The following is a 27,936-nucleotide window of genomic DNA, read 5'->3' as shown; positions in this document are numbered from 1 at the left end:
GTTTGCTGATAGAAATAGTTCCTCAAAGCAAAGCCAGCGGGGAAGGATGGGGAGTAAAGTGAAAGCTGAAGGGAGTTTTGTGACAGTGGCAGACACTTGGCTTGTCAGCACCATGTGTCTGGTTGTTTCCTTTGTCTGGAACAGGCTGTGCACTTTACTCTTCTCCAGGAGGAAGCAAGGAGCATCTGCCATTCAGGTATTTATAGCACTTTTTAGATTCAACAGAATGTAAATCAAGCAGCAATGCTTCCTTTGAGATTTTTCCTTTTTCCTGTTGATGAGCTAAAGAAAATGTTTTCTTTGAAGACGGCAGATTTGTCTGTTGAGTACCGGCGTTCTTGAATGATTCTTCACAGAACTCTTTGAGCCACCTCCAGGATGTAATCAGTGGTGAGGCTGTCCTGCACAAGCAGGTTACAGGAAGACATTTTTGGCTCATTCCTGTATTACTTAAGGTTTGCACCACATGAGTTATCTTCTTGATATGCCCGTTGTACTCTGTCGGGTCTATGTTACAAAGACATGTTGTTAGATTAAGACGAGTGGATCTTTTTTCTTTTTTTAATGCATTGTGTGTGGTTTTTTTTCTTGTTGGCAGGAATAACTGAAGCTTCTGTCAACACATAAAAACAGCTTATTATTAAATCTGCGAAAAGGATAATCTTGATTTTAAAAAGAATGTCTGTATTTATGCTACATTTTCTTGTTCTTGCTTTTTTTTACTTAATTCTAAGTCTTTTTTCCCTCTGCTGTCAGTTGCTATGGTGACAAACAAATTTCCCACGTGTGGGATCAATAAAGTATCTCTGATTCTCTGATTCTGGTTCTGAAAGTCTCAATTAAAATAGAAAATGTGAAATTACAAAAAACAGAAACAGAAGAAACGGATCATTTAGACCTTTATTCAAAATCTGTTTTGATAAAAGGATGCACGACGGACAAAAGGAGGAAAACTGTTTCAGATTTATGACAGACTGATGTTAAAGTTACATGAGGTTAAAGCAGAAACATACAACAATAAATCGGTTAAAAATAAAACAGGAAAAAAAACAAAAACAAACATACTCTTGTCTTTTGTCATCTATGGTGCGTGTTGGCTTTAAGACGAATTTTGGTAGTTAGTTCTGTATTTTATTTAACCTTTTCTTTATCAACACAACCCTGTACAACAACTCACAATGCAAAAGATAACCTTTGCATATTTTTTATTATCTATTTATTTAGTTTTTTTCCATTTTGCACATTTCTTTTGCACATCTTTTACCTGCACTGTTCTGTCAAAAGCTTTTTAAATGATACTACCTTGATGTTTGCATTTATGCTACATTTTCTTTGTTCTTGTTTTTTTTAAATATCATTTTAAGTCTTTTTTCCCTCTGCTGTCAGTTGCTATGGTGACAAATAAATTTCCCACGTGTGGGATCAATAAAGTATTTCTGATTCTGATACTGATCAAGGCTAGACAGATTAATTACAATATTTATTTTATTTTTAACGGTGATCTGGCAATAATAAAGACCTTTTCAGAAAGGGAAAGAAAAAACATGATTGGAAACCAACAATAAACATCAGCAATAAAATTTATGATGCTCCACATTTTAGATGTTTTATTAATACTATGATTGCAGTGTATTGAGTTATGTAAATGTTGAACAGTAGGCACTACAAAGTGGCATAGGTTTATACCTAAGATTATCTCCTATTATTTCAGCTGTCAAACACAATTAACAGCTCTTAATGTACATTTTCATTGGAGGCATCAGTAAGATGGTCATTGAGTCAATTCTTCTGTCTGTTTGGTTATTTTGATCAAACCAGATAAAGTAAAACTTTATGCTTTCAGCATAGAAGTGGATTTTTTGTGTTAACTGCAATTTGTGATGCAGGTTTGTTGGTAAGAATACTACGTTAAAACAAACAGTTGATGCGTGTAGGAGTTAGCTTTAACCTGCAGAAACAGTGAACCCTGGTGGAAGACTTGAACACTCAGAGCCCCATTGTTGTGTCTTCCATCTCCATCTGGTGGACAGTTGTGGTCTTTTCACGAGCGTGCAGGAACAATTGTTACATCACTGCCCTGTCAACATTCCTCACACCTTTGAAGGTCAGCATGCTTTTATACCTCAGACATTACCACTGTTCATGTAATTTTAACAATGCATTGTGTATTTCTTTACATCAAAGATTTGCCACTCCCGATGTTCAAAATGCATTTATTTTTACCCGCATTGCGTCCGGATGAATGCAGTGATTTGTGTACATCACTGATTATAAATAAACACCTTTGTGGTCGCTGTTGTGTACCTCAGAGAGTCACTGGAGTGCTCTCCCTCTCTTCTTTCCATTCCTTTCTTGGCATTTAGGAGATCCACACTGACATTCACTGTGGGGGCTCTGCAAGTATGTGACTAAGCTTTCTTTGCATTCTGTCACTGACTTTAACGCCCTCCATGGTATCTTCAACGTAATGCACCTCTTGCATGTTCATACTGGTTATAATAGTCTGGCAAATCTTCCTTCGAAGCTCCGTGGCTTGACTCAGTACTGTAAAAAAAAACACAAGCTGATCAGAAATTAGTTTTATTTGAGGAAATACAGTAAAAGCTTTAAGAAGGAGCTGACTGAATTCATAATGTTAAAAAATGCAATAATGCAAACAGTCAAAACTAGGTAAAATGACTGAAGAGGATTAGAATGACTGAAGATTGCAAGTTTTGAAAGTTCTAATTTTTCCACATTATTTCCTTGGACGTTGAAATCCAAAGGTCTTAATTGGCAAATTCTAGAGGAAATAATTCTCTGATAGAAGATTGCATTTTTCAAAATAAAACCAGGATAAAAGTATCTCTTTTGTGACCCATAATCCAATAAAAATCAAACTTTAAATCCTTTATTCATAAGTCCAAACACCAACACTTTAGAAGGGCCTTTGTTTCAGAGCAGTCTGTCAGACTATATTCCTAAACTCTTGAATTCTGAGAAACTTTATGCATCATAAAGTATTTTCTAAAAGTATAACTGAGAAACAACTTTCTTCATTCTGTATTTACAGATAACTTGATATTTGTCTCATTAAGATCTCTGAAGCTATTTCAGTTTCATCAATAAAATCTGACAGTAGTAAACATACATTGCAACATTGCTTAGGTTTTATGGAAAATTGTCGTGTAATGAGGTTTCATCACATTATATTTACAAAACCAAGAGGTTTTTCAAAGTGTTGCCACAAACCACAGTGGCATGCCGAGGAAGAAGCTGAGAGGCCGGGCAAAGAACAGGAGAGGCTTCTAAGACATTAACTGCAGGAGTTCAGTTTCACGGCTGCTGCGCACACTTAAGCCTAGTAGTTTCCAAGAGAAAGTGAAGCCCAAGCTGGCAGGCGGGGGAATATGTGAGAAGAGACGGCAGAGGTGTCTGGACAGTAGTCACACAGCACATGTACCCCGTGATCCTCAGGACATTGTGTCCTCTGTCAGAGAGGCAGCGCTCCAATTTTAACAGCAAGCCTTGTCTCACTGCCAGACAAATGGCCTAACTTGGCCATTGCAGAATAGAACCTCTGTTTCTATACTGTTAAAACACACAAATTCTACTGTGATCAGCTCCTGTTCACATCAGATGTGTCTTGACCTGAAATCTTTTCGTTTTCCTTAATTTATCGTTAATTCACTAAACCTTTTTTTTAAATTTAAGTGTGAAGGTGCATGTTTAAAAATTGTTTTTTTAATCAAAGATTTTTTTTTTGACTTTTGAATAAACAAAAACTACCATATTTTGTTTATTTTGTATTTTGGATGATTTTTAAGTCAGGCTTAATGAGAACCAAAAATAAAAATATCCTAAAAAAACAAAACATTTTGTTAAAAGTTTAATGTTGGGCATCAAGCATTAGTCAGTTTCAATCAATTTATAACAGTTGCAAAGATTTTGTAAACCACAGACTGGTCTGTCAGATTGAATCAGTCGGTCTCACAAAAGTGGGGAAGACTATGAAGATCCTGGAGGGTAAGACACAAAAGGCATCGATAAAAGAGCCGGATGTTCACAGAGTGCTGCATCCAAACACTTCTGAGAAAAAGAAATTACAAAAATGGAGAGAAGAGCATGTCAGCAGATTTGACCACATCCGCTAGAAAATGTCAAGCTTAGTTTTGATCAATTTTTATGAAAAAATGTCAGTACATCCTTATTCTCAGATCTTCTAAAGTGTTGCACAGTTTTCTGTGCTTGCTATGCAAGGCTGATTCATTCTTTAGCAAATCACAATAAAATAAAATAAAAACAATTTGCCAGTGCAAATCTCATAAAAAAATCACTTAATGCAAAAACACATTAAATATCACAACAGCAATTACAAAAGCAAAATAAATAACACAAAAACATTAAAATTTAGAAATCAAAACAAGTTTTAGAAACCAAAAGACAAAAAAATTATACAAAAGTAAAATGTAGCTTTTTGGAAAATAAAAGTAACTTCCACAAATTAAAATGAAATGCTAAAAAACCAAACCCAATTAGTAACTGGTAAACACAGATTATGGGACATCGCTGACTGGAGGTGCATATTGAAGCCAGTATTGCTTCATGACAAATAACTTTTGGTTGAATTGACGGACAAACGTCATCAACCAATCAGCGACGTCCCACAGTGCCTACCTTTTTCTGTTTCATATTGTGCTATTTCACTTTGATTTCTAGAAATAAGTTTTGTTTTCCAAAATGCATATATATATATAAATGGAAACCAGCGATGTCCCTCAATTCCTACCTTTTCCAAGAGATTTTCATTTTTTAGCATTTCATTTTGATTTCTGGAAATTTCTTTAGCTTTTTGAAACATTTCATTTTTATTTTGTTTCATTTTTTAGAATTGTCTTTTGGTTTCTGTAATATTGTGTCAGTATCTATAATGTAAATGGCATATACTTGTATAGCGCTTTTCTACCTACAAGGACAAAGCGCTTTTACAGTCACAGACCCATTCACCCAGTCACACACTGTTGGCTGCTCCGCTGCCAAACACAGGCGCCCGCCAACCACCAGAGGCAAGGTGGGGTTCAGTGTCTTGCCCAGGGACACTTCAACTCATGGGCGTGGAAGGCGGGAATCGAACCTGCAATCTTACAATCATGGGTCGACTGCCCTACTGCTGCACCACGGCCGCCCCATGTAATGTTACTTTTCTTTATTATTTGTTTAACTTTTAAATTTTCATTGTTAACTTGAGAACCCAAGAACAAGTTTCTTCTGCACTTTTAGGGTTACTACTGTTTTTGCATTTGAGTGATTTATTGGCGTGATTTGCACTTCAGGGCCACCGTAGTAATGACCCTGTTTGTGGGTTAATAAGAAAAAACTCTAAATCTCTTTGGAATTGTGAGGAAAGTTTTTAAATGCCTTCCAATTATTTACAGTTGAGACTGGAAAAGCTAAATACTTGAGGACAATTAGTGCCCTACAAGAGGATATTTCAATTTGTTGAGATGCATATATGTGGCTCATGAATTAAAAGGAATGTAGCAAAAATAAAGTCGCCCAGTAGATACAGATCATAGAGAAAGCAAGATTCATTTTTTAGTTCAATTAAGAAAAGAAATGAACTGTTTCATTCAAATCTATTAATGCCAACATAACGCAAAATTATTATCAGTTTGTTTATGTTTGCAGGGTTTTTGAGTACCTTAATCACCTAACTCTGTCCCTAAATACCCCGATCATTTACATGTCACATTAACTAAACAACATTATTTCATGTCCCTAAAGACTGTGCAGACATTTCGCAGCTCCCACTGAGTGTGCTCACATATTCGCCATTGGCAGAGAAGGTGAGATATGAGTTTGATCATGGGCTGTGGTTCCATGACACTCTTTGGCTCCAGTTTCCCCAATAAGTTTAATAGAGACTAACTTGATATTTATTTTATGTCGTAACCTCACAGCTGTTTATATCCCCTTTGAGGTTTGTCTCAAGGAAAAGATGCAGAAACTGCACCAAAGTTTGGAATCTGTGCCTCATTTGTTGAATTCATGCATGTTTTATCACCTTTGTTTTGTTTTTTTTTAAAGAATTTTAGTCCAAACGACCTCGATTTTCTTGTTGCTGTTGTGGAAAAATCTGTTTTGTTTATTACATGAACACCCTGGCATTATGACTGCCTACGCCAGGCAAACTGCCAAAACACTCTGCAAATGAGACACGTCGCCTGGCATCCAAACGCAGGTGTGAGCGCATGCCTGCTGAGTGATGGTGGCTGGTTTTTGCCCTGTGGGAGTCAGCTCCACCATAAAACTTATGTAACGTCCGAAAGTGGAGAACACACAAAAAGAGGGACTCAATTCTAATTCTGCAGCTTCAAACAGTAAATTTAAACTGGCTAGAATTCAGCCTGAGTCACCGCCGTGTGGGGACTTTGGCTAGGTGCAATGACCCACCAAGAACTCACACTGCTGCTGTCTGACATAGTTTATGGGTAAACACAGCTGAATTTATGGAGGCTAAATAAGTTTGGGATGTTTGTGACGATCAAGTTCCTGAGATATATTTACATTTCTGTTTTTCTCGCAACACTTTTGTTCAAGCAAACTCGGCCACTCAAGATCAGAGCTGCTTTAGAAAGGATCACAGAGTTACACAATCTCAATGGAAACAGATCCCAGATTTTCTTGAGGTGGGTTACCAGGCCATAGTTTGTCAGTGAGTAAGTACCACATAAATCCACTGTGTCTCTTCTTTTGGCGCACAGGCCAATCATCCTACAGTAGGGTATCTTAGCCAGGAGCTCCTCTGATCGTCACATTTGCCCGGGATACAGGCTGGACATTGTAGGCTTTGGTAATATAAAACACTTTGCTTTCCATCATGACTTTTATTCATTATTGGGTTCACTGAAAACTAATGTATTGTTTTTTTTTAGAACTTTCTTCAGCATTGAGATGCCAGTGCAACTAAAAGTGATAAAACTGGAATCCCAGTTCATTTTCAAATCTCAATTGATGCCCCTTTGTTGAGGTTTCTTCCTGAGCACCTCACTCTAAAGTGTGGACCATCTTATTCCTATGATAATGTCGAGTGAATTTGTAAAATTCTTAAGCCCTGTCCTTGCTGCCTCACACACAGAAGAAGCACGGTGGACAGTGATTATTTTGACACCTCACAAAAAAGTCACAGAGGTGGGCTCAGCGCTCCAAGCCTCTCGAGTTTCTCATAGGCTGAGCTGCGCCAACTTCCCACCCCGAACACTTGAACCCTGCTGACGTGGGCTCACTATTTACATTTAGGTACACCGACCCACTCTATTCTTAATTCTCTATCTGGAGCACAGGAGCAGAAGGTCGACTTTATTGCGGTTTATGTCAGGTTGACGGTTTTAAGGATTAAATTAATTTCTTGATGCGGGTGATGATTATTTGATGTGCTCCTTTTGATCTGGAATACTTCCTTCTTGGGGTTTTTGAAAACGTTTTCCTCTCACAGACGTTATCTGTGGTTTTCTCTGAACACATTTGATGTCTTAATCTGAGTTTTGCATATTCAGAAGCCATGAGTGTTATAGCTGTGAGTTCAGGGGACAGCAGCAGAGCTGGCTTTGACCTCATGCAAAACCACATCGAGTCTCTGAGCAGCAAAATGGACAAGCTCATGAATATTCAAGAAAAGGTCCTGAACCGACTCGATGGGATGTCACACGATATTGACGACATTGAACAGGATATGGAGAATCTTAAGGTTGACAAAGAAGAGATTCACGTATCACCCAAAGTTATGAACCAGACCCAGATAGGGAGAGAGGTGAAGGAGATCTGCAAGGAGATGAGCACCATTATTTCAGTGGTGAACCAGAGGTCTGAACAGCAGTCTCAGAAGCTGGAAGGAATGGAAAAGCTGGTCCTCAGCATGCAGCAGGTCATCAGCTTCATCGGGGAGACGGTGAAGCGTTCAAAGGTTATGGAGATGATGTTCAAAGGCCCAGCAGCTCGGAAGGGCTCCAAACCCAAGGACAATAAAGGAAGGCTAGCCGTTAAGAAGAAATCTGCAGATACAATAAGTAGAAAGCTCGACAAGGTAAGACAAGAGGAAAAAAACACTTCAAACTTTGATTTCAATTACTCTATATTGGTTTGACTCACGAGCTAGAATTTATGAAAATAGGACAAAGTTTCTGTCTGATTTGCTTTGGACCTGGGAGCATCCAAAGTATTACCTACTCCTCATCCATCATAGAGAAAATATTTTCCTGTTTTTGTCAGTGTTGCACAGTTTCCAAGCTATTTTTTGACATTTTAAACTTTAGCAGGATTTCTTTTCTGTGTGTCCATGCCTCAATATGAGGCAGGGCTGTGGGGTGTTCAAGCTAAAAAAAAAGTAAGAACATTATAATCAAGCAAGCAGACACTTTACGATAAATATAACTTATGGCAAAGTCCCCACTCAACTCACGTTTGAAACTTTTTCCTGCACTGGATGCAATGTGGCCTCCTTGGCTGGATACAGGAATCCTGGCATTACCCAGGAGAGGTGAAACTCAAGCAGTCTGTCCTGCTGGTTCTTTTCTTTAAATCTGTGTTGATGTCTCTTTCTCACATTTCAAAGATCATCTACAAACACTACTAGTCTTACGTTTTTCCCAGTGTCTCAGTGGATTCCGAGGAAAACGATTTCATATTCCTAGTCCAGAAAAGCCCCACTCAAGCTTTAAAGTCGGACGTTTGCGGAGCCCTGAAGTTTTGATGATAATGTTTTCAAAGGGATTTCATGAAATGATTTATTTGGAATAAATCATTTTTATTTTACACTGCTTCTTCCTTTTCAGAAAAGACAATAAGTGAAAGTACAGCCTGTTCTCACTGAAGTCACTGTGATTTATACAAAAGAAGCCCTCCATCCACAGATTAATATCTCTATCATTATCATCCAGATCAGGACATCTCCATTAAAGGTTCACTAAATGCTGGTTGGCAGCAGGGACAGAGGTTGCATCATAACACTCCCTCCGCCTGCATGTCTGCGAGAGTCTCTGTGATCAAGACAAACAAGCAGAGCAGAAACCAATCAGCATGCTATTAAAAAGCAGTACCTTAATAAGATGTACACGATAAAACCTTTAGCCTGGACTGTCTTCCAAATGATTTATGACCAATCACCATGTGCGATGCCTTCCTGGCTCGTGTTTCAGGGAATTTCTGTTGTCGTCAGAGAGCGCATCAGCTGGTTGCTCCTTTTTTTTCCACCTCTAAGGTGTGAGATATTTAACATGTAGATGCAAGACCTCTGGACGCACTCCCCGATCCTTTGACCTGTGGCTAGAACTGTACTGCTGCATCATGGGAAATTCTGCACTTGAAATATCTCCTGTTTCCGTCACAACAGCTTTCAGAGTCCAAGATGCAGCTCCTCAAATTCAGTTTTGCAAACTTTATGAGCAACGCCTGTATTTTCGACCTCTGTTGAGACATTTGAACATCATCGTCAGTTACTGGTAACATTTTCCACTCAGGGTCAGCATTGCATTCCACTGCTGAGTGGGACGAGTGATAAGCTATAAATTCACTGTTCTGTTGCCATCTATCCATTAGCTCGGAAAAAAGAAACGACATGTCATGACAGACGCTGGGAGATTTTCTTTTAAAGTTTTTAACATTTTGAAAAATCTTTTCTATTTGATCAATATTTTCTAGGATGTTCCCTTTTTTGGAACTCTGTTTATATGAATTAAATTTGTGATTTACCTTTTGTTACCCTTTTGTTTGCATTAAACTAATTGGCAATTTTCATTAAGCCTTTATTTCAACACTCATCCAAGTGTGATCAGAATTTGTGTCAAACTGTTCTACAAGGAAAAAAAATCGATGGATCAAACTTTAACATCTTAAATTTGTGAGCTCCAGCATCTCTTATGTGAGTGTTCTTGTATTAGTTTTACTGATAAAACATGTCATTTTGAAGGAAATGATGCAGAAAGGAAAAGGGGATATAGGGCAGGGGATGGTGGATGAAAAACTTCAGGTGAAAGCAGTTTTTCTCCAACATTTTTTCAGAAAAACTGTTGGACTTATTGTCTTGATGTTGTCTTGACAGTCGAAAGACCACAAAGGAAAAGATGGAACGGATCTGGGCCAGAAAAAAATGCAAAAGAAGTCGAAAACTCCAGACGTAGCAGGTACTAGAATCAGCATGACAGCACCTCTACACACAAACATGGAGAAATTGCTGTGGTTTTTGGGCCACCTGCAGTCAAAACATTTATTTATGCTGTCCAAAGCTAAAATCAAAAAAGATTAAAAGCCACAGAAATAGAGTGAAAGCTGATTTTACTGATTTATTTTGCTGAAACTTATTTATCACTGTAAAACCTTAATAGATGATTATCTTTCAGTCTTAAATCCAGGAACTGACTTTTACTTTTTTGTTAGGCATGGAGGGAGAACGCTATGTTATGGAATGTTACAGGTTAACTGCAGGCTAACTATGTAAATCCTTATAGTTTTTGCACTTCTTGTAGACAACATCTCCCTAAAGAAACAAGCTCTTCTTCTTGAAGAGGTCCTGAAACTCAACAAGGAGAATGCGGAGAAGTCAAACGTCTTGGTCGTTCCTCCAGATCTGGAGGCTGGAATGCTTCCCGAAGATCAAGTTCCTGACGTTTTCACTGAAAAACTAGAGGACTCTGTAGCTTTGACTGAGGAGGAGGCCACGGAAAGAGACCACGAAGAAGAAGCAGCAGGAATAGAAGGAGAAGCCACGCTCAGTGTGGAAGATGAGAAGATCAGTACAGAAGAAGACAAACACAAATTCAAGGAGGAGACAGAGGAAAGGAATGATTCGGCTGCTAAAGAAGTTCCAGAGGATTTTCCTTACAAAGAACATGAAGAAGAAGTGGAGAAAATTAGGTATGTGTGTGTATTTTTAAAGGCTATAAGAATCAACCATAAACAGTCAATTATTTTAATTCACTCATGATAGATTTGAGTTGTTTTTCATAGACTGCAGCAAATTATTAATTTTGTAGTAAATCATACTGGAAATATAATAATTCTTCAAACCTTCTGATATTCAAATAATATTTTAACTCTCTGGACTTATTATTATTATTATTTTTTTAGCATTTTAGTATCCATTTATTGTCTTTAAATACTAAAAAAGTAAAAAAAAATTAAAAAAGTAGAAATGCATTTACATATAGAGGATCTAAAAGTGCACGTTTGTTTGATGGACAGAAAGTATCTTGAACAATTCAGAAGTTATTTATCAGACCCTGTTCTTGTATCATTTTTTTTTTTTTTGCTTTAAGAATGCATATATGGTAAACTGGTGACAACAACTAAAATCTGTGATCCCTTACCCACAGTGACAGCAACAAGGACGCAACATCAACCACAGAGACTGAAGGGGACCAAATGATTGAGACCCAGGAGGAGGAAGAGGAGCAGAGGAATGGGTCTGAGGACTGGGCTGTCTTCAAAGCAGATGGAGTTGAGCTGCAGTTTAGCCTTAAAGACAAACTGGAGGGTGAGAAGACGGAACAGGAACCAGAAAAGGATGACGAAGACGCTGATGCTGAGCGCTTCTTTATAGGTAAATCACTTTTTTTTTAGGCCTGTGGTACATTTTTTATTTAAAGCCCCTTAAACTTCTGTTTTATGGAGGGATTTCATCCAGGGGTTAAATATTCAAGAGTTTGTAAGGATTATTTTGTCTAAATTCATTTAAAGTTATGGAAAAAAAAACAATTTTTAGATGATTTTAAAGCCAAAGTGGTGTGATGCATATTTACATTAATAGGCATCAATGGATTAAAAATATATTTATTTCTAATTATAGGCAGAAACAAACGCGGCACACTAGATAAATGTTAAATTATTGAAGTTGGCAATTTTAACAGATTTACTGTTGCAGACCGACAAAATAAAAAAAATTAATAAATAAATAAATAAAAATACAGCAGAACGTACTGGCCCTGTTTCAAAAACACATTTAAATATAATTTAAAAAGACCTAATTTAACACATAGTGTAGGTTTGCTGTAATTTTTGGTTATTGAAAAACACAGGAGAGGAAGAAATATTAAAATACCAAATTTCAAACTTGTCCTCGTAAGAAAACCATAAGTAATGAGAGGAAGCATGAATCCCAACAAAAAGATCAATGCAGGATAACATGATGCAACATTACAGTTTTAACCAATTAATTAAATGACCGCCTGTGTCGGAGACACAAAAGAAGGGATCAAATTAATAGACTCTTGCAGTCTATTAATTTGAGAGACAGGAGACAGGAGACAGGAATTGTTTCAATTTGTTAATAATCAAAGATCAAAAAAGGTCACTAGTTAATTATTCTGAATGCCGAAAAGTCAAATTATGGCAACACCTCTTTTAAAAGGTTGAAGGTGCTAACTTAAGGAGATCCTCCTCCATTGAAGTCCTCACTGCTGCTTATGTGTTATCACATTCCTCAAAATTATTCTTGCAACAGATCCCTCCCCTCACTTTTGCCTCCACATCTGTCCTCAGAATCCGGGCCTCCTCCATCTGCTCCTTTTAATCACCGCATGGTTTCTGCCAAACCCAACCAGATCAGGAACTTCTACACCATCAACTGGCAGGAGGTCCTGGGCGGGTGAGTACTGCCTTCCTTGTCAAATATTCATAAAAATGCAAAGCAAATCAAAGCTGTTGATGACATGTTGATATACAGATGATCATCAAGAAGCCTGTTCTCAAATTTCGATTAAAAACCTAATCACATTTTCCCCATATGACCCTCCTTCTTTCTTCTCCCCTCCTCGATGTTTCATAACTTCAGAGTCACTGCAGTTATTTTTACTCAGGAACTGACAGGCATGTGAAACTGTATCCTCTGTGCCAGTTGGTAGCTAATCACTTAGTGTTAATCCTTGTCTTCAAAGAGAAGTTGCATACCAGCTCAAATGTCATGAAATAACAGATAAGGAAGCACACTTTGCTCAGCCGTCCCTGTTTGACGGACGTTCGGTTTTTGATTTGTCATGGGAAAATATATATCAATCTATTGCCATTTTATTTCCAAACTGCCCATTTACTGCAGGGATATCTGACTAAATCCAGGTCAGCAAATGTTGCCGCACAGCTGCACAACTCATGTCTTCTTCGTTCCTCTAGGGGGCGCTTTGGCCAGGTGCACAAATGTATCGAGAACTCGTCCGGCCTCACTTTGGCTGCAAAGGTCATCAAAGCCAGGAGCCAGAAAGAAAAGGTACACATGCTGTCACGATGAGTGTATTGCAATGAAAACCACTAACTATAGAAGGAAGGAGGTTTTTAGTCGTTACTAGAACACCACCAGGCTGGTCATGAAACAGAGGCAGCGTGAGGTGAGAAATATTTGGCCTAGAAGTGGAGATGTATATGTATATGTCTGTGATAGCAGAGAACAGCTGACACTTCTCATCGTTTCTGTATACGCACGCCTGTCCATGGAGCTGTCTGGATTGGCTGTGCCTCTGTGCGCTCTTTGTCTGCATCTATTTGTGCTTGTGTTTTTGGTAGGAGGTGGTGAAGAATGAGATCCAGGTCATGAATAATCTGGACCATGCCAACCTGATCCAGCTCTATGCAGCTTACGAGTCAAGGAATGACATCATCCTTGTACTGGAATAGTATGCTCTTCCCCTTTATACCTTCAGTACAGATTTATTCTTCATTAGAAGAATAGTTTATTGAGTTTAAAGTGATTGTGCTGTACTCACACCAGCCAGATAATCTTTTTTAAATGTATTTCCTGTTATTTTAGTTATGTTTATATATTAAAACAAAACTGAATAGAAATGTTTTTAAATGTCTTTTATTTCTTTAACATTCTTAATGTGCTTGTTTTTCCATCATAGTGTTGGTGGAGGAGAGCTGTTTGACAGAATCATTGATGAAAACTACACTTTGATGGAGCTGGACGCTGTGGTCTTCATTAGGCAGATCTGTGACGGCCTGCAGTACATGCACAAAATGTCCATACTGCATCTGGACCTAAAGGTAACAAAAAACAAAAATGATGATCAGGTTTATGGGAAGTGTTACAACTTCAGGGGTAGGCTACACTCAAATTTATTTTTTCGCACAAAGTGAAGGGCTGATGTATTTTCAGTCTCACTTCGATCCTCTTTAAATCTAAAGTGTTTTACAGTGGTCTTTTAATTATCAATATGCTTTTTTCAACCAAAATCCCAAAACCTGTGTCGTTTTCTAGGACATAGTTTCTGCAGAGCGGCAGGAGTCCATTGTTCATGCAGAGTAACCCCGTCCCCCCTTCCCCTCCCCGTTGCTGAGAGCCTTCTGTGTGAGCAAAGCAGGAAGCTTGTGCCCCCCCCCCCCCCCAGCTTGTTTTCTTCATCACAAATAAGCTGTTTTTCAAACGGCATCTTTTATTCTGCTCCTGATTCACTGTGATTTGCATGAAGAAATACTCAGAAACACAATTTTAGGCCTAATTTACTTAGTATATGTCCTTCATGATCCGAAAAATTCCACAAAAACATGTTTAAAACACCAAAAACACTATTTTTACAGGTGTGGTTTTTTTATGAGGTGTTTGGGAGACAAAAGCAGCATACAGTTAAAAAAAACTACTTTAACTCAGCCAATGCACATTGACAGCTCAAGCCTTCAGTAATGATTCATGGGGCATTATTGAAGATCTACTCTGTGGAATTCTTTCCTCAGTTGTCTAAAATAATTTAACAACTGGTAGCAGAAAGTAAATTTTGTTGCCGTTTTTGAAATTCTCACTGTTTAAACTAATAATTTGCACTTTGCTTGTTTTTGCTGATTTTGGCAGCCAGAAAACATACTGTGTGTGAGCAGAGCCACCAGTAAGATAAAGATCATTGACTTTGGCCTTGCCAGGATGTAAGTGCAACCTTTCTGTCTAATTTGTTGACAGTTTTACTAACCACTGTAATTCTAAGAATGTTAAACATCACCTAAGTGACCTGCAATCACATCGCCCTTCAGATACAAACCTAGAGAGAAGCTGCGCGTTAACTTTGGAACTCCAGAGTTTCTTGCCCCGGAGGTCATCAACTTTGACTTTGTGTCATTCAACACGGACATGTGGAGCCTTGGGGTCATCACCTACATGCTGTAAGCAAATACTCACTTGCATGCGTACTTTTGCACCAACCACTACTGATTATTATTCTTTGCCTTTTCAGCCTGAGCGGTCTGTGTCCTTTCCTTGGTGATAACGACACAGAGACTCTGAACAACATCTTGGCCTGTAAGTGGAACTTTGAGGAAGAAGAGTTTGTGGATACATCAGAGGAGGCCAAAGACTTTATAAGAAGACTTCTAATCATCAATAAAAGGTATTTTGTGCGTCTCTTTCGCCCTTCACATATAGTTATGGTCAACTATGGATTGGCCCTTCTTACTTCTGCCTGAACTCTCCTGATCCTCATTCACACATCACCCCCAACCAAAAAACCCTTTCAAGAGAAAATTATTAATCAATTTTAGAACATGCAACCCATTCAAGAAGCAGTGGAAACACATTTCCACCTCCACAGCAACTAGGCTTTGTTTATAGACATGCCTTTATCTGTTTTGGCTTGCTTTTACTCTGAGCACAGAAAAAAAAAAACACTGGAAAAACTTAATCTAATCTGGCACTTGTAATGCCCAAGACATTGGTCAGTTTCTCTCTTGTGTTTTCCTCCCAGTTTTTAGCTTGTTTGGTCATTCTGTTCCAATGTGTAAATCATTGACTGTACATGAGAAATAGACTGAGTGACCCCTACCCCCTCAAGGTTCAACCAGGAAGTACCCGCTGGCTAAAAGAAGCCAAAATCCGTTAGACATCTATTGAGAAATAAACAGCTATTACTCAGGCATTATATTTGTCAGAATCAATTTTTTAACATGTCCTATTTTTTCATGATATTTTTTTTCTATGGTAAATCATGTAAAGTAGAAACTGGCCCATTAGATGACTCCCAGGTCCAACGTTTGAAACGTTTGATTGACAGATTCTCCCGAGCCTGCTTTTAGTGGAAGGGGTGTGGAGTTCCATCAAAGTCTCTCCTGATTGGTGAGACTTTAACGCAGACTGACTTGGACCAATCCACGTCTGGCTCCAGCATGGCCGTGTGATAAAATGGCAACTAAATTGATTTCCTTTTGTTGGAGCCGGAAGCAAATCATTCTCTAAAGGCCCGTTCACACCGGGACGAATTTCGCCGGCGATTTTCACCGACGTTTAACGCCTCGTGACTAAACAAAGGGCACCAATGAGAGTGTGCACACCGACGCGAAAAAACGCCACGCGTCAAAGCGTCAAAAAAAAAAAAAAACGCCTCGGGTTCGTTTTTTTTTTTTTTGACGCCTCGCGTCGAAATCTATTCGACCAATGAGAACGGCGCTTTTGCACACGTGTCTGGAGCTTCTGAAGTTACAGTAAAACACAACTTGGGGGCGCTCAAACACAAAACTGCCTTGCTGAACACACATACCAGCGAAGAAGATAGACGCCAAGTAGCTTCTACACTGCCGCGAAGAAATAATGACGGACATTCTAAAATATCCCCGAACCAAGCACCAGTTGGAGCTACTGGTGCTTGAAATATTCATGTTTTCTTTGTATGATTCTGACAAGCGCGTAAATACTTGCTCTCTTCTTCTGAGTGAAAAGCGACTTTAAGAAGCGTAAAGTTGCGCAGCGCCACCTTGTGTACAGGAGTATTTCTGTTTACATTAAGCGCCATCTAATGTCAGGAATTGAAATTGCATGTTCGCTCGGTTTATCGTCTGCGAAAATCGCCTGGGTGTAACCACAAAAAACGTGGCGAAAAACGCTGGCGAATAACGCCTGGCGAATATTCGTCCCGGTGTGTACGGGCCTTAAGGGTGACGCCGCAGTCACTCTGTCGAGTTCTCATTTGCAGTCAGTATTGTAAATAAAGTTGCAAAGTTACGTTTTTTATGCCAAGAATCATTTTTTATTTGACTTTTAAATACACACAAAATGGTTTGGACTTCGAAGGTTTGGACTTCGATTCCCCTAATCTGAGACTATTTGAGCTTTTTTTAAGGACATTTCTTTAGCTGCTGATTAAAGTGTCAATGGACATTTAATTCAAAGTGTTACTATGAATTAAATTGGATTACTAATAAAGATAACTTTGAATTCAGGGCCTTTTACACTAAAACATATTAACCATACACATGGGACTGATTTTTATTGCAGATTTTAGAAAGATGCAGGAAAAAAATTTTTTTTATTTATTTTTATACTTTGTTAATGGATCTGAAGTGCAATGGGAAAATCTGCGATTATACAGTTCATTATCACAGTGCACCATGTGTTACTTCAATGCCTGACGTAACTGAGGTTCACCTCTTTAAATAACCACAAATGACAAAAAAAATGGTAGAAAATAAAAGCTGAATAAAGGTGGGGAGGTTAGTGTTTGTAAGAGGACAAAATGTGATATTTTTTAAATGTGTGTGTGGTTGTTTCTGAACAGCTGGAGGATGGGGGCATCTGAGGCATTAAGGCATCCGTGGCTTTCTGATCCTGTCCTTCATCATCGTCTTCACACGAAGGTAGAATGCATGATTTGGACGAAAAAAAAGCTGGAAAATTCTCTTCATGACCACCCTGACTGTTAAAAACTGCTTTAAAAAGTCTACTTAAAACCTTGCACAGTATTTTATATAATTTTCCACTATTTCCATGCATATAGTAATACATTTTTTCTCATGAGCATACTGAAACCTGTGACTTTATACCATTTTTGCAGTGCTTTGCTAAGAAAATAAGCAGGAAAAATGCAAGTAGCCTCATATCTTTGTTCTTGCCTTGTTTTCTTAAAGATTTTCTATTTTTCTTTTTTTTTTACAGAAAACAATGTGCAAATCCCGAAGATCATCGTGTGTGCCTCACAGTGAAAGCTAATGTGAGTCTTTGGGTGGTACTTTTTTTTACTCTAATAAAGTTTCTGCACTCATTTAGAAACAGATCAGAATACGATACCAATAATTTCACTTGCAGAGTCAGGCTTTCTGATTATCCACAAGGGGGAAGCACGTCTCAAATTTTGCACAGAGCAGCAGAAGGCAGGAGATGTTACATATATGGTCCTGGAGAGTAAACCATCTCTCTGTTTCCTTTTAGAGCTCATTGCTGTGACGGCCCCTGCTGTGACCACTTGGACCAACCCTTCTGTCTGTGTAAATCACCTGAATTCCAGTCTGTGCACCTGAAACACGGACTGAAATGTCCTCATCCTGCAAACCTCCACTCATCACAGACAACTGCCACTGCCATATCACAGACAACCAAAAAAAAACCTTGGAAAACAATTTTTCAGGTGTTAGCAGTTAATCTGCATGCAGTGTCTTTTACTTGTAGTGCCTTATCTCTGAAAGATGTAACTACCGTGCAAGAAGCAGATATAAAACAAAGTGATAGAATGATTGTAATATCAGCTAATCTAGTAAAGTTATCATTCAGTCTTTACATATTTATGAATGTCAGGTTGCACTTTGATAGTTATAAAAAATAGCTTTAGAGCTGTGCTGCAGTGGGTTTATTATTGGATGTGTTACTTGATATTTTATATATGGTGCCATCTGATAAAAGCTTTAAAATACACTTTTTTGGAATACACTGAACATTTTGTTTGATCACTTTCACTTCAGCACAAGTTGCTCCATAATTTACTTTAATTATTCTTATGTAATCCTTTTTTAAGAAAAAACTGTGTTGTTTTGTTTTTATTTTCTTTACGGATGCGCATACCTGCTCCCTTTCTGCAGAAGAAATCAGGTCATGTAAATGAGAAGATCCACTGGGCATTCCACTAGATAGGTAAACAAGTAATACAATAAATGATTCATTGGAATAAAAAAGGACAGGTTTAAAAAAATATTGTGTTTGAGGACAGAATGGAATTTGCGTGGTTGGTGTCAGAAAAAATAGTTTGTGCACTTTATATTATTATTGAAACAAAAAAACAATAGACTAACCTGCTGCGGTAAACAGACTTGTTTGGCTGCTTCTCCTCATTTCTCCTGCAATTGTTTAAAAAGAAAACAGGCTTTACTAGAAAATAACTCTTCAGCAGCAAAGCACACATATTATCAGCAAACTGTTGTTCAGATTTGTGTTGCATGAGTCTTGTTAGCATTGTGTAAAATCAGCATGGTTTGCATGGTCATTTTTTTTAAAGTTTATTCAAATTTTATATTTAAATTTGCTGTATTTTGGGTCATCTTAGTAATAGGAAGTCATATCATGTTTGTATCTTTGTATCCATGACACTTTAGAGGACATTCTCACCCAACTAGGATTTCTTATCAAGCACCTTCTGTGAAGGTTCACACTCTACTTATGTTGGGGTGGAAATGTGAGGTTGTAGTTTACCTTGATGATGAATGTAATGTAATGGTTTTTTTTTTAGAAAATAGAGTGATGGGGAAGTTATTCTCACTTAGCGCTAACAAATTCAGCATGTAATTCTGAATTGTGCACACCCCTATTAAATGAAAACTATGGTCTTAAAGATTTTGCATTTGTCTTTTCTGTAACTTGATGAACTTCATTTTTATTTTGGGAAATGTAGAATATTACAGTTCATCTGTGGAACCCGTGTTATCCCTGCTGCTGGAGCCAACACAGCTGCTGTTGGGTAAACAAAACACTTAAGACAAGATAAAAAAAAGTTGTTGTTTTTTTTGCGCAAGAGGAATTTTTATTTTTTTTAATGACAGTTGCTGATACATGTAAGTAGTTTTTAATTATAGATTTCCCTCCTACCAGAGGCTATTTATAATTTGCTATGTTTGGTTGGAATTTTTAAATCCTAACCAGGTCTATTTAAAACTTTAACTCAGCCACTCTGTTTCTTCAGAATTAAAATATAACTGGTTCCAGGAACCTTCTTAAGAGAGAACCAAAGTAAATGAACTTGAAAAACCTCATAGTGCTGTTCTTGGTGAAGACCACACTGATTTACTGAAATATTCCAAGCAGAGGTGCAATAGAACTTTCAAGTGTTGGATATTTCTACATGAATATGTTGTCAATTGCAAAACTCTGGAAGAGTATCATTGGGAAATGTTTTTTTAGACAAAACTAAAAAGCTAACTTTTCAACCCAAAAAAATATTGTTTACCCCTTTCACATGCACACATTAGATTTATAGTTGTAACGTTGCAAGGCTTTGATTCCTGTTTGTAGTGTTTGTGATCCAAATTGTGGAAAATTGACAGAGAGGTGCTGAGAAACGTTAAATCCAGTACAAGGTCCTTTCTAGAAAATCGCATATTAGAAGTGACTGAGGAGAAGCCTGTGCTTGACTATCATTTACAGAGTGAAGAACACTGAACACTGCGAAACCAGCATGACCTCCCCGACTGACTGTTGGGATGGCAGCTCCCCTTACTCTTCTAAAACCAGGCGTCCGTGGGTCCAGACTGTTCCAGTTCACTTTTACCGGATCATTAAAGAAAACTCCCAGAATCTCACAAGTCTCTGCCAACTGTTCATGTTCTTTTTGACATTTATGTGCTGTTTGGGCCAGATTGTTGCGTCAAATCTTTACATCATGAAATCCTGTCCTTCACAAAAGAAATAGTAATTATTATTATAAATAAATACTTGTGTATACATTTGTTTTGCTTTAAACATTTGGTACTTTTATTTAGTTCATGTGAGTTTAAACCTTGCAGTTGCCGAGTGAACATATTTGTCTATTAAAGAGAAGATCTTTCATGAAACTGTACAGCCACTGCATCTTAGAGGTCATTTGGTGTTGCTGAAGAACATTTGTGTCCTTTCAGGGGTATGTTTCCTGACTGTAACCTGACACAGTTGTCTGTGATTAAAAACACCTGCATTTTTTTGGCCCATGTATTTATGACAGTGAAAAAAAAAATCAAATTAAAGCTGCAAGCAGTGCTGAATACTCCTTAGGCTGCCTACCCCTGGTGCCCTCGGTTTCCCTCTGAAACCCTTCTTCCCACAGTCGGAATCTTTGAGATAAAGTATAGATTTAAAATCCATCTAGGTAAATCTGGCAAAATTGAAAATTTGGGTAAAAATCATTGCGATTGCATGCAAAATGTAAGTAATAAAGTAGGCTGCAGTGCATTACAGTAGTTGAAATAAGTTAAAAAAGCTAAAAATTGCCAAATAGACCTACTATTGAAAATACAGAGGGTAAATTCTAAAATTACCTGGGATAGGTGAAATCCATAGGAATGCAGATGTTTTAAGACGGTAAAACCCAGCACTACATACTTTTTACGCTCTTTTCAGACAGACATGAACATTTTACACTTTTTTTTCTTCTTAAAACATTCAAAGTTCAAACCTTTGCAAAAAAACAAGTCCAGTTTTATAGGATGAAAACAAAGATCTGTTTGCAATCAAAGACTTATGTCGATTTGGCAAACTGCGTGTATCTGTACAGGACATGAAGGAGATTGATTGACAAGGTATACAGCAAATCAGGATGCAGGACAAAGAGCACTATTCAAAATAAAAAAAGACATGCAAAATTGCACACAAAAATCTGTGAAACAGTAAGACCGCGAAAGCTCAACTGCTATATAGCAAGGGTCCACTGTTCTGATAAAAAAGTTTCAGCTCAAGATATCTGTGGAATATGAAACTGGCTGGTTATGATTGGAAATTCTAATGAAAAGACTAAATGATAAATCAGATAAATAATTATGCACATTGTTAAAATGCAAATCTAAAAGCTAAACAACCGTTTGGCCTCAGGGTTGCTAGGTGTGCTTTTTAGACATCTAAATAACAGCTTTGACAGCTTTGAACCAATATGCGCAACTTTACGAACAGAAAGTTGCATATCAGCTCAAAGCTGCATTTCTCTGCTTCAGAATCCACTGGAATTACGTTATTTGCAAAAACGGATGAAGATTTTGAAAGAATGTAAAGAGCTAAAACTTTTCAGTGTTAAACTGTTCACTTCAAAAAACTAATAATAGCATTTAACTATTAAGGTTTAATGGTAAGTGACCTGAACTGGTTTAAAAGCCCGTTTGAGCTAAAAGTACATCATAAATAAAGACATCATAAATATAAATACATTTTATCTGAACAAACTGTTGAAAAAAGCCTTCAACAGTGTAACGATTAAATGTCAAATTACTTCCAACATAATAAAAAAAACATTTCTAAAAACGATAACGCAAAAAAGTACAACAGCTAAATTTTGCTAAATCTTTTTTCCGTTTGGGCTCAAGTCTAAGCTTAGATGCAAAGCTGTTTTACATTATTGACCATTTCGAAACCAAACACTTGTAAAATGCAAATGTCCGTACAAAGCTTAAGCAGGAATTTTACACTCTTTTCATAAAGACTTCCTATCTAGAACTGACTGCTTTGTTTAGTCTGGACTTTATCTGTTTTCACACATCATTGCATTCATCTGACACAAAAAGTTTCATGTCAGGGATAGTTCAGAGAAAGTTCATACATTCCTTTATTATAAACCACGGCTGCACAATAGCCATTACTCTGAACATGTGTGCCATTTGGCAAAACAGGTGATTCTGATTTGATTTTCCAAAGATTGTAGCTCAGGCATTTTTTTTTCCAAGCCTGGAGGGTGGAAGCAAAATGAAAGCTCCTCGTCTATCCCTACTCCGAGGTTCAGGTTAAAATGGTTAGAAATTTAATTTAAGAAAAGAGAGTACTCTGCAAACTGCCCCTCCACCATGCAGCCTCACCCATAAGTCCCCTCCATCCACATCTCTGGGGGCGATGTTAGGGAGCCAAACTGAAACCAGATGGACTTATTGAGGCGAAAGATAACAAATATTGCCTGAAATCCTGTCAGTTACAGACCACCAGAGCAAAAAAACATGGGTGTGGGGAAAAAAAGCAGTCTGACATGCCTAATTTTCCCCCATTATCTGCAAGTTGTAATTAATATTGACAAGTACATGCAAATGTTGGAGAAAATAAGGCTTTTCTATTACTTATTTCGTGGAGTTTTACCTTTGAGACCTGCTGTCATTGTCAATCTAGCAAACCAGCCTGTCAGCATTTGCCCAGATCTATAGGTGGCATGCTCCCCAGTTTGTTAGCCGATACACCTACCACCCACACGCTCACCAAGAAATGACTTTCACAGAAAAAAGGAAAGGCTGACCTTAAAACTTCCCGCAGTCCCACCCCCCCTCCAGATTCACTTAGAACGTGTCCTTTGTAACAGGAGTTTCCTGGATGTAATTAAAAAATATTGTGCCCCGCTCAAAAGGGAGGAGATGAGTCTCAGGGCTATGTGAAGGGTGAGATTCCCCCTCGTCTGCTAGTCGATTCATGTAAGAGCCCCTGGAGCTGGCCCTGACGTTTGTCCAAACACGAGGTGCACTCTCTCAAAGGAGGTCCGAGGAGAAGACCAGCCGGTTCTCAGGCTCATGCAGGTGGTTCTGATTTAAGCAGGGGGGGCGAACAGAGCACGTTTATGTTCAGTTAATAGCGGTACACGTGTCGTCACGTCCAGTGTGGGAACATACTGTGTGAGTGATTGTTTCTTCACTCTCCTCAGGTCTGCCGCCAATAAGAATGTCCAATTATCCCTTCACAGTTTTCTCAAGACCAGGGACACACGGATATCACTGCTCTTCCATGGATTACTGTCGTGTGCAATGCTGAAATCGGGAAAGATGACAATAGATATAAAAAAGGCTTTAAGCGCCACCTTGTGAGTGTCATTCATAGTGTGAGAGGATCTTAACTAGTCATTGAAATTAGAAAAAAAAAAACACTCATTACTCATGCCACCTCACACTAAAAGAATTTCCAATGAAAATTGTGTTTTTCAACATGTTCTTGTGGCATTTTACTCATGATGGAGGACACATATAAGGAAATTTAAGTTTAATATTGAATTACTGAGTATTTCTTTATTCAAGTCGTTGTTCATCAGAAGCAGATAGAAAAAAAGAAGTCGGAAAAAGCTTGTAGCAGTGATGTAGGTTCTACATTTTGCGGGTCACAAGCTCGAGCTGCGCTGCTCCATTCCAATGAATCCTCTCAGAGACAAACAGATCCTTGTACGTTTTGTTTTCCTCGTATGATCTGGAATCTGGCTTAAAATTGCTTGCCATTTTTGTTGCACCGGTAATGTTAGTATGGGGTTGTTAGTGGCTGTAAGCTATCAGGGGAATGTGTAAACAGATGGATGATAGGATGGGATCAGAGGATCTGCTCTCCAGTGGTTTAAATCCTATCTGTCCGATAGGTATCAGTTCGTTAATGTAAATGGACATTCCTCTCAGTGCACTCGAGTAAACTATGGAGTCCCACAGGGCTCAGTCTTAGGACCCATCCTGTTTACGCTTTATATGCTACCCCTAGGAAACATAATCAGGAAACACAGCATTAATTTTCATTGTTATGCCAATGATACGCAGTTGTATTTATCCATGAAACCTGACCAGAATGAGGATATAGAGAAACTGAACGCCTGCATCAGAGACATCAAAACCTGGATGACAATTAATTACCTCCTCTTGAACCCAGAAAAAACTGAGGTCATTATACTTGGTCCTAAAAACCTCAGAGATGCTCTGTCTGCTCAGATAGTCTCCCTGGATGGCATAAGTATAGCCCCCAATTCCACAGTTAGAAACCTTGGGGTTTTATTTGACCAGGATTTATCATTTAAGGCTCACATATCTCAGGCGTGTAGAACTGCCTTTTTTCACCTGCGGAATATTGCTAAGATCAGAAATATACTTTCTAAGAGTGATGCTGAAAAACTCATCCATGCATTTGTTACGTCGAGGCTGGATTACTGTAACTCCTTGTTAGCAGCGTGTCCTAAGAGTTCCTTAAGAAGTCTCCAGCTTGTTCAGAACGCAGCAGCAAGATTGTTAGCAGGAACTAGCAGAAGAGATCACATCACTCCTGTGTTGGTTTTGCTCCATTGGCTCCCAGTTGATTCTAGAATCAAGTTCAAGATCCTCCTGTTAACCTATAAGGCCTTACATGGAATGGCCCCGTCTTATATTGAGGACCTCATAGTCCCTTACCATCCAATAAGAACACTTTGCTCGCAAAACGCAGGACTGCTTGTGGTTCCTAGGATTAGTAAAAGTACGGTTGGAGGTAGAGCGTTTATCCACCAAGCCCCTGTTTTATGGAATAAACTCCCAGCTCATGTAAGAGAGGCCGATTCAGTTTCTACATTCAAAGTTAGACTTAAAACATTCCTCTTTGGACAGGCTTATTATCAGACTAGCTAGTATTCAGAGATTATTTAACTTAATGTGAATGTGTTTAAATTAAACTTAATAACAATAACTTTTTGTTTTAAAAGGCTGCTAGAAGTTGAAGCTGGGGTAACTATGGTGCACTGGGGTTCTGTCCTCTTTTCTCATTTACTTCTACCCTTCCTCTCCTCTATTCTTGATCATCATTTATCATTTAGTTTTCCATGCCTCTGTTTGGTGCAGTCAGTATTGTCACTCTTTCCCTCTCCCCTCCTGGGGAGTGGGAGTGCTTCCAGACTCCAGTTGGTTCATCCGTGCTGTTCCTGACCGTTTACCTCGCCTTTGCTCCTGTTCCTTCACCTGGCTGTGGATCCTGCCTCTGGTTCGTCTCTGGCTCGTCTCTGCTCTGTACCTGACCGAGTACCTCGTCTCTGCTCCTGCTCCTACACCTGGCTGTGGTTCCTGTCTCAGGCTCGACTCGTGCCCCTGACTGTCCCCCCAACCATGGCTGGATGAAGCTTGTCTGCTGGACTTTATATATGTAGTTGTAGAGTTACATAAATTAATTCTTCTCTAATAGATCTGGTAAATCGCCTGTCCGTCCTGGGGGAGGATCCCTCCTTCATGTGGGCACCCCTGAGGTTTCTTCGTTTTTTCCGGAATCCGGTTTTTTAGGAGTTTTTCCTTACCGCGAAGGGGGGTCTAAGGGCAGGGATGCCAGTATAGCTTAGTCAGTTTGTTAGTTCATTTTAGTATTTTCCTATTGAACTCCTATTGAACCCCCGCGACCCGGTCCCGGATAAGCGGAGGAAGATGGATGGATGGATGGATGGAACTCTTTGTATTCATGATCCTTTTGAGTTCATGTTTACTTCGAAGCCCATCGAGACGACTGTTGTTTTGATTTTGGGCTATACAAATAAAATTGAATTGAATTGAATTGAATGGATTTTACGGCAATAGTCCCCGCCCACAACTCAGAGGCAAATATCTAATGAACCACGGCTGTTCTGCAGAAAATATGTCAGAGAAAACGAAACATTTTTTTATTTGGGCTAAAAACAACATCATCATAATTAAAAATCACCGGGGATGCTTTGAAAACAGATCAAAAGATGACGGAGTGGGACTTTAAAACGGTTGGACAACTTCGGTTTGATGATGTCTGGTTGAACCAGAGGCACAGGGACAGTTTAGACATCAGTTTTATCCTCAGATTAACATTTTACAACACTAGAATTGTGCTTCGTTCAATTTAATCTCACTATTTTGAGGAATATTATAACCGACAAGATAGACTCCTCACTTCTGTTAGGCTACTTTGGACTCTGCGTGCCACAGCGAACCACACGACAAGCTGTTCCATTTGCTTGCGTTCTAACAGTTAAATCTGGCACCTTCTGTTGTATTTGTACTTCAAATCAAATCAAATCAAATCAAATCATACTTTATTCAATTAAAAAAAGCACTTCTCATACATTGCGCAACTGGAAGCGCTTTAACATTTGGGAAAAAAAACACACAACATTACATGCAAGGATATCACTACTGACTCCTGCACATTTAAATCTTGTCCTTAAACACATATCAAAGCATTGTGAAACCTTGAAATGATGCAACTTTCTGTTTCATTATATTTTTTTATGTCGCCTAATGTTTCTATAAAGATGTTGTGATTTTTGTGGTTTTACAGGGTGAATTTGCCTATCAATGGACTTTGGTAAAAATGTATAAATAAATATATGAATGAATAAAAGGTGTAGTTATTAACTAAAAATATTTTTATGCTCAAGTGAATAATGTACAGGATTTAAGGTCAGGACTTGGAGCCTTCAGTTCTGAAAAAAAGAACAGATTTGTACAGACATGTGGCTTCACCTTCCCATGTAAAGGACTTTAAAAAATATTTATCTGTGACAAAAGTATTAAAAACCAAAGCAAAAATGGTTTTATTGTTGATCCACCTCTGTGGTTTCTGGACAAATCAGGCAACATTTTTTTTAAATAAAAACCCCAGCAACCACCTGCAAAAATGCAGTGTGGGATTTGCTGCAACCTTGAAGAGGAAATGGTAGCAAACAAAAACGAATACTGAGCAACTGCAGGCTTTCTGTTCATGGACAGTCTTTAAAACTGACTTTTCCTTTGCCTGACAGCTTTCAATTTACATGAAATGTACACCCAATGCAGGCCACTTTTAGAGAACAGTTTGGAGTGAAAAAATATACCTTATGTTCTTCTAAACAGAACAAAATACCTCATACTTTTAGGAGTTCTTTAACTCTTGCTTTCTAGTTCTTTAAATCTTTTTCAGATCTCAAATAGTTGACTGATCCTGCTGAAAGTTAATTTGTATTAAATAAACAAAAAAAAGTCAAGACAAAGAAAAATTATTTCCATTGCAAGGGGAAACTTTGTATTTTTGATCATACATTTTATTATTTTTATATGTTTTAGCAGTTTAAAGTGCGATCCCTGCAGTATTAGTGTTCAAAATCTGTAACCGCCCATGACTTGTAAAATGAAAGGGACTCCCGGCCTCATAGATTGATGTCCAGAAGGGGCAGGGGGTGCAACAGCTTGCTTTATCCAATGTTTTTGTTCAGAGGTTTCCACTCTGATCAAATGGCTATACTGAAGCCTTTAATGACCTCAGAGGTTTCCTGCTGCTGGGTCATCTGCTTGGCTCCATATCACCTCCAGGCTGGGCTCTGC

At 38.4% G+C, this 27,936-nt stretch overlaps 1 protein-coding gene across 6 annotated transcripts; it reads left to right on the top strand.

Moving 5' to 3' along the window:
• The first annotated feature begins 31 nt into the window (after positions 1 to 31).
• LOC101171778 (myosin light chain kinase 3) lies at positions 32 to 19,534 on the top strand. Of its 6 annotated transcripts, none has more exons than XM_011486938.3 (15): positions 7,290 to 8,062; positions 9,944 to 10,003; positions 10,076 to 10,157; positions 10,500 to 10,887; positions 11,346 to 11,572; positions 12,511 to 12,616; positions 13,138 to 13,231; positions 13,525 to 13,634; positions 13,863 to 14,004; positions 14,807 to 14,877; positions 14,983 to 15,111; positions 15,183 to 15,335; positions 17,493 to 17,571; positions 17,870 to 17,924; positions 18,143 to 19,534. In XM_011486938.3, exons 1-14 carry the CDS (start codon positions 7,541 to 7,543, stop codon positions 17,921 to 17,923), a joined length of 2,217 nt encoding a protein of 738 aa, XP_011485240.1. In that variant the 5' UTR covers positions 7,290 to 7,540; the 3' UTR covers position 17,924; positions 18,143 to 19,534. The 6 variants fall into 6 exon arrangements, with proteins under 6 accessions (XP_020566789.1, XP_011485244.2, XP_011485240.1 ...); XM_011486937.3 differs by having other exon boundaries at positions 10,482 to 10,887; XM_020711130.2 differs by lacking the exons at positions 7,290 to 8,062; positions 9,944 to 10,003 and adding an exon at positions 32 to 196.
• The last annotated feature ends 8,402 nt before the right edge of the window (positions 19,535 to 27,936 follow it).

The sequence above is a fragment of the Oryzias latipes genome, chromosome 17 (genome assembly GCF_002234675.1).
Source record: "Oryzias latipes chromosome 17, ASM223467v1".
NCBI lineage: Eukaryota > Metazoa > Chordata > Actinopteri > Beloniformes > Adrianichthyidae > Oryzias > Oryzias latipes.
This window is presented reverse-complemented; position numbering and strand designations above follow the sequence as displayed.